The 13,855-nt window shown below is 34.8% G+C and overlaps 1 protein-coding gene across 2 annotated transcripts in view; it reads right to left on the minus strand.

The window, feature by feature from the left end:
* Positions 1 to 7,147: 7,147 nt before the first annotated feature.
* Positions 7,148 to 13,855, minus strand: part of LOC149816913 (Galactose oxidase/kelch repeat superfamily protein) — a 166,202-nt gene continuing 159,494 nt past the window's right edge. For both annotated transcript variants that reach the window (XM_089987740.1, XM_089987739.1), the window contains one exon: positions 7,148 to 7,430. In XM_089987740.1, the coding sequence (XP_089843866.1) occupies positions 7,400 to 7,430 (31 nt within the window). In that variant the 3' untranslated portion in view covers positions 7,148 to 7,399. The remainder of the gene's footprint in view (positions 7,431 to 13,855) is intronic.

Genomic DNA, 13,855 nt, shown 5'->3' on the forward strand with positions numbered 1-13,855 from the left:
TATTTCAAAAACTTGATTTTTAAACCAGTTTTTAACTTTCTTCAAGCGGGGCCCACCCTGCAAGGGTACAAAACCCTAATTTTCAATTTCATTTCATTTTATATCTTCTATATTTCAAAAATATAAAATATATATATATTAGTTAGCTTTCCTTTTGAAGTTTCTGAAAAAAAATTGTTTTTAACCCCTTTATTTTCAAAGTTCTAAAATCATTTCTGAAAAACAAGTGGGGCCCACAATAGGTGGCACCACATTTGAAAAAAATTAGGGTTAGTTTAAGATTTAGTCAATGTCCTAATTAGGTTAGAAGTTTACAAGAGTCAAAATTGGTTTTTAAAAGTTTATTTTTACTTTTGTATTTTAAAATCTTGTTTTTTACTTTTAAAATGTAGGGTTTTAAAAATCAAATGTGGGCCCACACATGTGGCGCCATATTTGAGACTCTTTAAAGACAATTAGGACTCAATTAGGATAGTAATTAGGGTTTTAGTTAAGTTAGGAGGCTTTAGAAAAATCGTCCCCCATGTGGTTTATCCAAACCAATTAAAAAGAGTCCAAAAAAATCAAAATTCTTCTTAACCAAATCCAAAAATTTCTATAAAAAGGGGCTTCCAAGGAGGGGTCGGCCCATGCTCTCTCTCTCTCTCTCTCTCTCTCTCTCTCTCTTATTGCTTTCTTTCTCCTTCTCTCTCCTCCAGCAACCTCTTCTTCCTCCATTGGTGCAGCAGCCCAAGGTAAGAATTCCTTCCATTATTTTCATTATTTTATTTAGCTTTTTATCGTTTTATTCTATATTTTAGCCATTGTTGCCCCATTGATGTGGGATTTGAGCCTCATTTTCATTCAAGAACCCTGTAAACGATTCAAGAAAGCGATCTACAGATCACCCATGATCATCTACATGTTTTTGATCCATTAAAATCGTTGTTGATGGGTTTATTACGCTAAACGCCCAAAAAAAGATCGAGATTAGACCGTTTGATGGTCGAATCCCTCTTTTAGAGGATAAATCAAATCCCAATCATGTTTTTCCTTGATTTTTTTTATTATTTTATCATGCTTATGTTTGTTTTATCCATTCAAACATCAAATCCAAATTCGTTATGTTATTCATAGCTTTTTCTTTATTATTTTTCATGATTAGATTAGGTTTATTCATGCTTTATCGATAATCTGTAAATATCGATCCTGGGCACGTGGGAATGACGTTAATTCATGTTTTATTTTCTGTCAAAAAATACGATTTTTTTAGTGTTAAACCATGCATGTGTCAGTGATTTTTCATAAAAAAATTGGATTATTTTGGGTTCTGTAACTCTGTCAAAAAAATCTAAAACCAGACTATGCTTTTTGAATCGTGAAAACGCTATGTGGATTTGCGAATGACTTGTCGAGGCAATATCTTTCTCATCGAAGATCCGATCGATGATTTGTAAGTTGCGGTGTGTTTGTTATCATGTCTAGTATTTTCTGTAAAATTTTCATATTTTTCCACGGTTGATTTCTATTTTTACTATGTCATAAATCAGAACATGTTTCTGTTAGGTCGTTATGTAGTATCTAAACCCTAGATCAACTTGTGCAGATCATATCTCCCTAACCGAAGATCCGAGCGATGATCCATAAAAAAATTTATTTTTATCTAACCGTGTACTGTCAATTGAGAAAATTTCATAATTTTTTAATACGGTTTGCTATATTTTCTTGTACCCGAAACTGGATTTATTTATTTCAATTCGTTACGTATAAGCCATAATCAAGCGCATATTGCCGAAGCAATATCTCCCTAATCGGATATGCTTTTTACAATCTGTAAAAAGAAAAGTTTTTGTGTATCTATCTAATATCTCTTTGTAAATTTTTATGAATTTCTATGGTGATTTGGTACCCAATTCACGTCTGACACTGTGACAGGTTTGTGCCCGAGGACAAAATTGCATATTTTTAAGTTTTTATTCAATTTTCATATTAAAATAATACCAAAAATATGTTTTTTTGAATGTAGCTTAATTTTAGGGTTATTATAACTATTCATGTTGATTTTTACAGATTTTGGAATTTATTTGAGGCTTTATTTGATTAAATCACAAAAATAGGATGCCCGCGAAGTCCCGATTCGAGTAAAACACTAGTAAAAATCACTATTTTCATGATATTTTGATTTTTTATAAAACAATTTATACTTTTAGGCTTTGATCATGTTTATAATCATGCTAGGGTGCTTCGTATCTTATTTGGTGTTAATTTGAATTTGTTTGATCCCCGAATAAAGTATTTTACAAAAAACTTTTCTAAAAACCCTGATTTCAAGGCCATAGTCTTATTTTTAGGAGCATTTTGGTCATTTTCTCCAAAATTCTGAATTTTAAAGTTGTTTCTTTATATTATGTATTCAATTTTATATCATATTTTATTATATTTATCTCAGGAAAATATGGAAAAAGGCTTATATCCAGATAAATCCCTCAATTTCAGATATTGTTGGATAATTTCAGAAAAGCTGACATATTTCCACTAACAAGTTTGCTAATTTTGTAGGGATATTCAAGATTATATTTTCTTTTATTTTCCTTTATTTCAATTCAATTAGTAATTTAAATTATAAACTTTGGAATAAGATTTTAATTTTCTGCTTAGAATAGGGTTGCATAACATATAGTTTATTTTTTTAAAATAAATGTCAATGTGTGATGAATGATGATTCATGCATATTTCAAACTCAATGGTCTACATGAATTACATGTGCACCTGCTACTAAGGAGTTGATAAACTCGGTGGGTTTCGTATTTATGGGCATAGTCAGAATACAAACGAAACCCAAATTTATCATTTTTTTATAAGTCACAAACAGCCTACACTCTTAGGCTATCTTCAAAAATCATTGTACTTTTCAAAGTTTTTCTAAGTATTTACCATTTTTAGAATCAAATGAGATATATTCAATATGTATTTTTGGCCATAGTCAGGGATATGTGACAAATTTATTTCATCTAACTTCTATAAGGCACAAAAAATCTTTTTATCAATGATTTTCCTCAAATTCTTTAGAAAATATTTTCTCAAATTGCATTCATGCATCATCTAGGTTAGATTGCATCATGAAAAGGAGTTCATAGAGCCACACGCCCATCCCTGTTGAGTTATTTCACAAATCCACTTCAGAAAAATCGATTTTTTAAAAAACTACCCAAGTTTTTTTCAGAAATCGATTTTCTCAAACATGTCCAAAGTTTCTTCAGTATTTGATATCTTTTTTTTTCATAAATCGATTTTTCTTTCTTCAAAAATGCTTCTCAGATATGGCTCATGATTTTCAAAATGTTCCTCTTTCCAAGTATTTTCCAAGTATTCCAAGCAAACATCATGTTTTCAATTTGCATTTTTTTAAATTCATAGCACATGGCTGATTCTTTGTGCATTTAGGAATAGAACATCGATTTAGACAAGTTGAACAAAGCAAAACACTAAATTGATCATTGTTTTGATTATCCCTGGTTCGATTACCTTTAGTTATGGCACCAGGAATGGTTGAACCTCGTACCAACAGGCAAGTCTCATTCTTCGGAATTATCCTGCATTTTAAAACGGAGGCGAGTTATTGTCAAAATCTTTTTCAAATGTCAGTTTGACTTACAAAAGTAAAATTTTGCAATGATAACAGGTATCAAGTATGTAATTTTTTTTTCTCAAAGTTTTCTAAGATCGAGATTAATTTCTTTATAGGTTAGGTTAGGACGTTACAGGTTCAGTCAGTTTTCTGGGTTCTAACAAGCTGTAAAGATCGGGCCAGATCTCAGTGATCTAGACAGATTTTTGAGATTTGTAAATTGGGTTTAAAAGCTAATAAATATACCTTCCTAGGATCAGACCTAGGGAGATTTTTGAAGTTAAAAAATGTTAGGTTGTCAGGATCCAAACGCTAGATCTGACAAATTTCGGTAAAATGATGATATCTATAGATCAAAATCTGATTTTTTTGATATGTAAATTAGGTTCAGTTTAGGACAATAAGATAACTATAGTGATTTTTTGAATATTTTTAGGATTATCAAACTATTGGGATGAATTTTTTAAAACAAGACTTAGATGTAGGCTTGTACCGATCGTTCTCAAGAACATGCAAAAATTTAGCCTCACTTCTAGAAGTCGAATTGGGATCCACAGTGGTCGAATTCTAACTATTTAAAAAATAATTTGAAAGCACGAGAATAAAAAAAAACTGATACCGATGTTATCTCCTTGGAACGACGAGAAAAGAAAGATTTGCCTGGAAGATGGTTTTTCACCATGTGATATGGAAGACGTGGACCATTAGAAACAAGGTGGCACACGTCAAAATAAAGATCAATGCATGCTCTCTATAGATGATTATTTGGCATACTCGTAAAGAGAGAAAATAAAAGATGAAGTGGACCAAGGAAGGCAAGTTATCGTTTCTCATTGGCTCAAGGCCTATGAGAGGCTCTTGAAGGCACCTGATAGAGGGAAGCTGCAATTGTCGTTCGGAAGCTGGGACTGCAATGAGGAGTACAGAAGCTGGGATGCCCTTGGATTAAATTTATTCATGCAGGAACTAGCTGTACAAAGGATCTAATCCATCATGAGCTCGCTCTTCTTGAAAGATTGGATGTTGTCTTGCAAGAGGAAGCAAGTAGCGGTCAATGAATTCCATAAACTCTAATAGCAAAAGATGGCTTGCAACCATGAGATCAGCATATGAAGGCAGAGACAGATTTTATATAGTGAGGGACATAACTGTCCCATTGTGTTCACGGATCCTTTTCCCACCTTATGTCAATTGTTGCATATTTTTTCTAACCCAAAGGACTAAATGTAGTAGAAGGATAAACCTCCAGATTGTTACCCTGAATAGAATCTATGCTATTAATATTACAAATGAATGAATGGGGTCACCCAACTTACCAAAAAAAAAGGACAAGTGCCGAGCGTACCTCACCAGTTCATTCATCTCATAGTTAAACTCATTAATGGAAAATGATTTATTGGAATACCAGTATGACTGAAAAATAAGTCTCAACAGTTGGTTGATGCTACATATTCAATGCTCATCTAAATTTTTTCCGAATAAGTCTAGACTTTGCACTAATACAAAGGTAACCCTTGTCTTTGTACAGTCGACAGCAAGATAGATTCCACCTCGGTCACAGATCCATGGTTACCGTATCACTGCACCTCATATTTGAGACCATCCCCCACGTATATCCTTTTGAATATGTCCATGACAGCTTTCATGACTCTTTCACGCAAACTTTTCACAGAAAATGGGTCGATGTCAAAGGGTCTTAGGTCATCCGATATCTGACCTGAATTCGAGTATTTGACTCTGATTTATCGGTTTAAGGATTTCTTAATCAACCCCAATGGAGATCTGAATCCCATAATGTATTTAATTGGATTTGGTTTACCTTTTCTCCATCAGAATTCAAATCCTAGTACGACTCCGGTTCGCCAATATCCAATTAGTCAGATCTGGTATTTGCCACATCGAACTCGAAGTGCTTACATCCCTAATCAGTTTTTAAAAGACTCAAGCCCATTTACACCCAACTATTTAGATAGAAACCAACCCAGACTCGAACGCAGTTTATGCTAAGCCCAACTTGTACATGAAATGATTCATATCCATACCCCTAACAACTAAACCGATAAGGATTCAGATATGATTCATATCGAAGATGAAAATCTAAACCATACATAAGCACGTGTACATTATAAGACGTGTTCTGAAATTTATTAAGTTGCCTACCAAAATTTTCTGATATCGTTATTGTACCTGAACTGAACCCAACCCACCCAAGCTGTTATGACTCTAAACTGATTCATACCAAACTAATTTCAACCCACTGATATAGACCTGATACCAATCCACATATAAACCAAGCTGGGACGACTGACTGACAGCTGTGAGTTGTTTACATTCAACCTGATATAAACCTGAATCCATAACTCATATCAGGTGTGGAATAGAAAAGTAACACAGAGGTGAACCAGATTCATATCAACATTGAGTTGGATCCAATTTTCAGTCCTGATTCAACAATGGATGCGACAAAGGTAAACCCAAATCCGAACCAACCTGAACCACTTATACCCTTGAATCACATACAAACATGACCTTTTCCGAGCTAGAATGTGCCTCATCTATGTAAATATACCTTAGCAGAACGGGAAAAGGTCATCTGATCAAAATGTGGTAGAATAGCTGTGAACCAGACCACTCGTCCTCAGGATTTTATCTAAGATTTGGAAAATCACAAGATATTATCGGGATACTCATAATATCTCGCAATAATATCGTGATTGTCAAAACATTGGCAATATTTGTGGCCACGGTGCACAACTCATAAGCAAGCAAGCACCGCGAGATTGCCCCAAGGGGGATTGTCAGAGTGGGTTGGGGCCTTGGCTGCTAGATGGGCAGTCAAGGTTCGATTCTCATGGGCGTCTCCCCTCTGTTGCCCCTCTGCGCAAGCCAACACGTAGCATAGGCCCCAGGGCCAAGGGTCTTAGCCTCAGAGTTTTACGCTGCTGGCATGACGACCGTAGGTATGGCAGGCTGAGCCAGCGCGACCAGGTCTTCGTGCTGGGAGCAGTTTCTTCGGGTTATAAATTCAAAAAAAAAAACACTACAAGATTTTGAGAAAAATAAATCTGCATGAAGGGAATCTAAAATTAAACAATTCAGGTATGGATGGACTAGTAAAATGCAGAAATTTTATGACAAAAAAGAACTTGGTTTTTTTAATTCTCCATGCATCTCATCTCATGTATATTGAGATATTCTCATGAACTAAGTATTCACAATCCATTTTCATGTTTTTGCCACAAATACTGCTTCGAGTAACAATGTAATTGGAGAAAGAATGATTGGGAATTTTCTACGGAAATGAATTTCAATGCCAGTGTTCAATGGAACTTCAGATTATGAAAAGAAAAGCAATATCGATTTTAACAAATAGAAAGCAAGGGAGAAGCATTAAATATAATTAGTGGTTTGCATAACTGAATGCGGCAGAAATGAATAATGGAATTTACAAACAAAAACCATAAGGGAAAGAAACACAAATGACTGCATCTCACGTAACCGTTGTCCTTATCAAGAAAAATGAATAACAAGAGAATGCACTTTTTGGTTTAATAATGACAACATATATCATTAACCTTGTTATTTCTTCCTAAAAGTTATAATTTTCAACCATCCATGGTGAACAAAACATATGAAAGATTTAGCTTCAGATATACATGATCCCATTAGGAACTTCTGAGGTCTTACAGTGTGGGATGACCAAGTAGATACAATGACCTGAAAGCCTCCGCAATAAGCACTATGTAGAGCAGCTATCCAGGCCTCCGTTTGAGAGAAGTTCCCGATACTCATTCAGCAACTTGGGGATGTCAACCATACGCAGCTGAGCATGAATGTTCATATAATTTTCATAGCAAGTTTAGTGTAAAAAATAAAATATCAACCAAAATTTCAGTGCTCAGCAGAAAGTTATTAATGCATACATATAGGCAGTGGCGTAGCTAGGATTGATGTGAGGGGGGGGGAAACAGGGGTGTAAAAAAAAAACTGGTTTGATAGTCGGGGGGTTCGGGGGCAGAGCCCCCAAAAAAAAAAATTTGAGATAAAATAAAAAATGGCTACAATTATTAATAAAAATCTATTTCATATGGACAAATCAAACTATTTGCTGCAGTCAGGGCTGGGCTTTTACAAAAAAAAATAAAAAAATTAACTGTTTCGGGAGGCAGGACTGGGCTACAGCCCAGTCCTGCCCCCCCTTAGCTCCGCCTATGCATATAGGTGCACAGGCAAAAAAAATCATGTTTTCTCATTCCCACAACCAATCTAAATTATTTTACAAATTACACTAGTCACCAATCAGCAAAGAAGATCAAATTGCTTGAACCCAAGCAAGAGTCTGTATAGTATCATTAGTTCACATATTTAAAGATTTACATAACTGTGTTCATGGTCGCAGTTGGCAAAGCTGCAGTGCAGCCATGATGCACCTGATTCAACTTTCATCATAAATGGTCAATTGAACTCTACGTCACATGGATATGGATGTGGGAGTGGGACACAATGCGGATTTGTTTGGTCCAATTCAATAATTTTCAATAATTAGGACACGAGACATGGCTGTACACACAAGTAGATGTATGTATTTGTGTATGTATAAAACAACAATTTTAAATAACTATAATTTGGAACATCAAATAATCAAAGAAAATTGAAATTGAAATGTAATGTAATTGATGACAAATTTTAAAAGAAAAGGAATTCAAGTGAATATGAAATAAGTAAATAAGATCATAAAAGAAAATAGATGAAGTTAATGACATAATGTTGACTATGTGAAACTGGTTTGACTGTACCCATGAAGAGTAGTGTCATGTCCATGAAGTGTTTGTGAAGTGTCTGTGACATAGACTGGATTTAATTGATGTTTGAGACATCTAAAAGAAGAAACATAGATGGACTGGCAGATCGGTCTTATCCTAACCAAGGGCTCTCGGGTTCAAATCCAAAATAGGCTAAAATCACATGTTTGACATCCAGGAAGAGACCAAAAAGAAAAGGGGCCAAATAATACACAGCAGTAAACGAAGCTACAGAACATCATAACGTTTGTCCAGATGTAGCTCAAGTGATTGCATATAAAGACCACTGCCCAACGATGGACACCATGATGAGAGTTCCATCTGACGCATGAAAGACTCAAGCAAGCTGCTTTCCTTCTCATTTCAATATTCCAGAAAAGCAACGTGCCCTACCATTTGACAATATGTAGGAACCTCTAATGTCTGTTTTAAACAGAAATAGGAGGGGGAAAAAACAGTGAATGGCAAACCCAATTTCAACAAACAAAGAAGAAAAATAGAAATAAGAGCAAATCATCCCATACATGATACAACAAAGCCATGATGCACAGCCCTGGCAACCAGAAATTCAAGGTTTCAACTCAAGCCTTGCTTAGAAGCACCAAAAAGGACTGAATCAAGTCACTAAATAGAATCCATGACTTTTCATGGTCAGAGCCCGCACATGCAAACGAGGCTTTTCAAGTGCATGTGAAACAGGAAACAGGAAACAAATTGAGAAACGAACAGGAAATGACTGTGAAATGCATGGGAAACGATTAAGAAAAAATAATATAATTAATTAATAAAATAAAAAATGAAAAATGTATCCCACGAAACGGAAACGTTTGGAAACGCATGAGGGAAACACATGGAAACATGTTTCCCAAATATGGGAAACACGTTTCTTGTAGTATGGGAAACACATTTCCCATGAATTTTTTGGCATTTCCCAAACGTTTCGGAGACACTGTTTCTCCGTTTCGGAAACGGTTTCCTGGGAAACACATTTCCCACCCTCTTATACCGTTTTCGGTAACCTTGATTCTTCTTCCTCTCCTTCTCATCCCTTCTTCCTCTTCTTCTTCTTCTTCTCACCCCTTCTTATTCCTCCTCTTCTTTTCGCCCCTTATTCCTCTTCTTCTTCTTCTTCTTCTTCTTCGGCTGAGAGAGTGTGCATATATGTTATGTGATTTTTATATATATATTTTTCTGTTTAAATATATTGTATAACAGATATACTCTGTATATTTCTGTTTATATGTATTGTATATACATATATTTCTGTTTCAGATTTTTGGTTTATATATATATATATATATATATATATATTTCTGCAAATTTTTGTCAATATACGCTGAAATTTTCTGTTTATATATACTGTATATGTATTTTTATTTCTGTACATTGTGTGCATATATTCTGTGAAAGAATGTTTCCAAATTCTGTAAATATATGATGAAATTTTCTGTTGTTTATATATATATATATATATATATATATATACATATAATCATGTTTCTGTGAAGTTTTCTCTTAATGTATTCTGTGAAAGCGTGTTGTCAATTTAAATGTGATTCTTTGATTTAATCATGTTTTATTTTGAATTTGATGTATACATCTCATTAGTTATTTGTACATTTGACTTTTTATTTTGTATTTTTTTAAATGGGATACTGACTAGTCCCGCCTAGTCTCCAACTACTCATTTTAGGGGTCTATTGACTGCCGAATGGGACCGACTACCACTTTTGAGTACATAGTGAAGCAGATACGCTTGGTTTGACATGGCGATTTCCAAAAATTAGGTCATGGGAACTACACACATAGATGCAACCCCCTAGTTGGAACTCATACGGGAAGGTTGTATCAACCAGATCTGACCTCATGGATGTGTTCTGTCAAAATGTAGTCTCTTATATATATATATCAAACCCGATAAGGGTATTTATATAAATTCACATATTTTACGCATATTCTCACTTGAGAATATGATTGTACTTTTTCATTTTCAATTTTCCTTTTTGTATTTTTCTTTTTCCTTTTTATTTTTTTTGCTTTTTGATTGATGTGACATGAGGGGGCCCTCAATACATATGTTGGAGCCCCCTCCAACGGTTACATTCCTAACCGTTGAAGGGGCTCCAACGTATGTATTGGAGCCCCCCATGTCTCCAAGGATTATAAATATGGGTGATCCCCTTTAGCCTTTTCATGTTTTTGTAAAGCCCCTTTTGGGACCCAATATATTGAAGTTGATATTTTTTATGCTTTTGTGCATGTGTATCCGTGCCTTTGTGCACTTGCGAGAGTTCTCCTTTGTGCCTTTGCGCACACTTCGTGTTTCTAGCATTGTGTTCATACACAAAATCTCTTTTTATAGAGATTTTCACATGGTATCAGAGCAAGGTCGCTTGGAAAAAGAAATTTGTGTTGTTCTTCACAATATCGAGTGCCTCGAAAAGCGTGCCTTCAACCTTTTAGTGATTGGCATAAAGACTCTTCTTCATCCAATATTTTAGAAGATTACTACAACAAATAAGATTTAAAATCTTATTGTGGTACGTCTTCTTTTCTCTCATCTTACCTCTCTCATGGGTGAAAAAGACTCATTTTTCTCTTGGTTTCAAGATAAATGACTCTAATTATCATGTATGGGCCAGAAATATGGAAGCCCACATTAAAAGAAAAGAGCTTTGGGGTTACAATCAAGGCTCGATTCCAAAACCGGAGCCTAAAATTACGTTAATTAAAGAGGGCGAAATCAAAATTCTTGAGGGAGATGAAAGAACTAAGGCTCTTGAGGAGTATAGTAGAAAACATGAGTGGGAAATAAAAAACTTTAAGATCTTGTCATGGATTTTTTCCTCCGTTGAGACGAGAATCAATGCCAATATTATAAAGTTTAGAAAGGCATCTCAAGCGTGAGAGTACCTTGAGAAAATGTATACTTCTAGGGACTTGTCCCATAAGTATTACCTCCAAAAGAGGGCGCTAACCCTTCTTCAAGGGGAGATGACTATAAGGGAGTATTTTGCCGAACTCTCTTCCATTTGGGATGAGTTTGCTATACTCAAACCCAAGTGGAGTGGAGAAGCCATAGAGCTTCGTCATAAACAACTCAAAGAAGATCGATTTTTCAACTTTTTGAATGGGATAAGGCCCGAGTTTGAGCAAATTAGATCTTCTCTCATATCCTCCTTCACCTCTCTCTCTCTCTCTCTTGAAGACGTCATTACAAAATTAAGTGGAGAGGAAACTCGTATGGGCATTAGCAAGCAAAATTCAAGTATTCTTGCAATGCCCACAAATCAAGAAGAGTGTGATGGAGCTAATGTTGTTTCTAGGCCTGGGAACAACTTGAGGATATATAAACCTCCTCATTTTAAAAGCCAAAATCAAGGAACCAATGGTGGTCAAGGCGAAAGAAGGGACTATAGCAAAATTGTGTGTCACTTTTGCAAAGAGCCGGGTCATATCAAACTTGTTTGTCCCAAATGGAAGAAATTACTAGCAATGGCCACCACATCTCAACCACAAAAAGATGAATATACAAATGAAGCTTCCTCTCTAAATCAAATTATTGAAGCTCTTCAACCTCTTCTTAAGGGATCTATTTCTGGTGCCGCCGTGTCTACTCCTCCAGGTAAAACTTCTTGACTTTTAGATTCGGGTGCTTCATTTCATGTCTCCAAACATTTTCTCTCTTTCCGAATATTCTGAAAGTTTGTCACCATCTTTTGTTTCAACCGTAGATGGCACTTCTCTTGAAATTAAGGAAATTGAAAATTTTAAAACCCAAAACTTTTTTATCCTTAGAATTAGATTTATACCAAAGTTAAATTTAAACTTACTTTTCGTCTCTCAACTCTCGGACCTTGGGTGTAACATTCAATTCTCATCTGATAAATGTTTAATACATGATCATCGGTCCGGGAGGTTGATTGGGGAAAGCTCTAGAAAGGAAGACTTATACTATGTGGACTCTCTTCAAATTCCAAAACCCCCCTTTTGTAATGTGGCCCAACATAAAGACATAAATGTTCGGCACAAAAGACTTGGTCATCCAACCATCACCAAGTCCTATTTGGACTTTGTTAAAAAATTTTGTAAAAGTACTTTCTCTTGTAACGATTGCATTCTTGGAAAAATGAGAAGTATGCTTTTTGAACAAAGATTTATATTTACCACTAAACCTTTTAAAATTATTCATTCGGATGTTTGGAGACCGGCACCCGTCATATCCAAGGGAGGTTTTGCCTATTATGTGATTTTTGTGAATAATTTTTCACGATATTGTTGGATATATTTTCTCAAACATAAGCATGAAGTCTTTTTATGTTTTAAATCATATCATATGATGATCAAAAACCAATTTAATAGTAATTCAAAGATATTTATGACCGATTCTAGAGGTGGATATTTCTCTAATGAATTTAAGAAATATCTTGAAGACTAAGGTATTGTTCATCAAACATCGTGTCCTAAGACTCCACAACAAAATGGGTTGGCCGAAAGAAAGCATAGGCATATCATTAAAACCACTAGAACCCTTCTTATTTCCCAAAGTATTTCAAAAAAAATTTAGGCCGAAGCGGCTCTTGCTTCCGTTTACCTTATTAATCGTCTTTCATTCAAAAATTTAGATAAAATCTCTCCTTTTGAGACTCTATATGAAAAAGAACCCGATTATAATAGATTGAGAGTTTTTTGTTGGAAGTGCTTTGTCCTTACAGATAAAAATGATAAACTCTCACCAAAAGTCATTCCTTGTGCTTTTTTTGGCTATTCTGAAACCCAAAAAGGGTTTCGATGTTATGATACTAAGAATGATAAATTATGTCTCAAGGAATGTAACATTTTTGAAAAATGATAGTGGTTTTGAAAAAAATGAATCTCATTTAGAAAATGTCGATTATTCCTTTCTTTTTTATCTATTATCTAAAGATGATGATATCTCTAGTGATGATGAATCAACATATAATAGTGACAATGAAGTGGTTGAAATCAACAATAATCCTAACCCTACTACTCTCAAGAAGAAAATATAACTAGAGACCCTATCACCTATACTCATAGAGATAGACGCACCTTTAGAAGTGCTATTGAGCAATATAGTGAACCCTAGCAAATCTATTTCCACACATGATTCAACCCCTAGAAGAACCGAAAGAACTAGAAGAACTCCCTTTAGATTTATATCATTTGATTCTTTCTCTTAAATATTGGGCTTGCTTAAGTGATATTCACTCATATTTTGAACCGAAAAAATTTGAAGATGCTAAACGTTATATTGAATGGAGAGAAGCCATGGAGAGTGAACTCAAAGCTCTTAGGAAAGCCAACACTTGGGAATTTCAAACGCTTCCCAGTGAAAAGAAAACTATAGGATGTTGATGGGTGTTCAAAGTTAAAACCAAGAGTGATGGATCTCTTGAGAGGTATAAAGCTCATCTAGTAGCTAAAG

The sequence above is a fragment of the Nuphar pumila genome, chromosome 14, assembly GCF_984573655.1.
Source record: "Nuphar pumila chromosome 14, dmNupPumi1.hap1.1, whole genome shotgun sequence".
Lineage (NCBI taxonomy): Eukaryota > Viridiplantae > Streptophyta > Magnoliopsida > Nymphaeales > Nymphaeaceae > Nuphar > Nuphar pumila.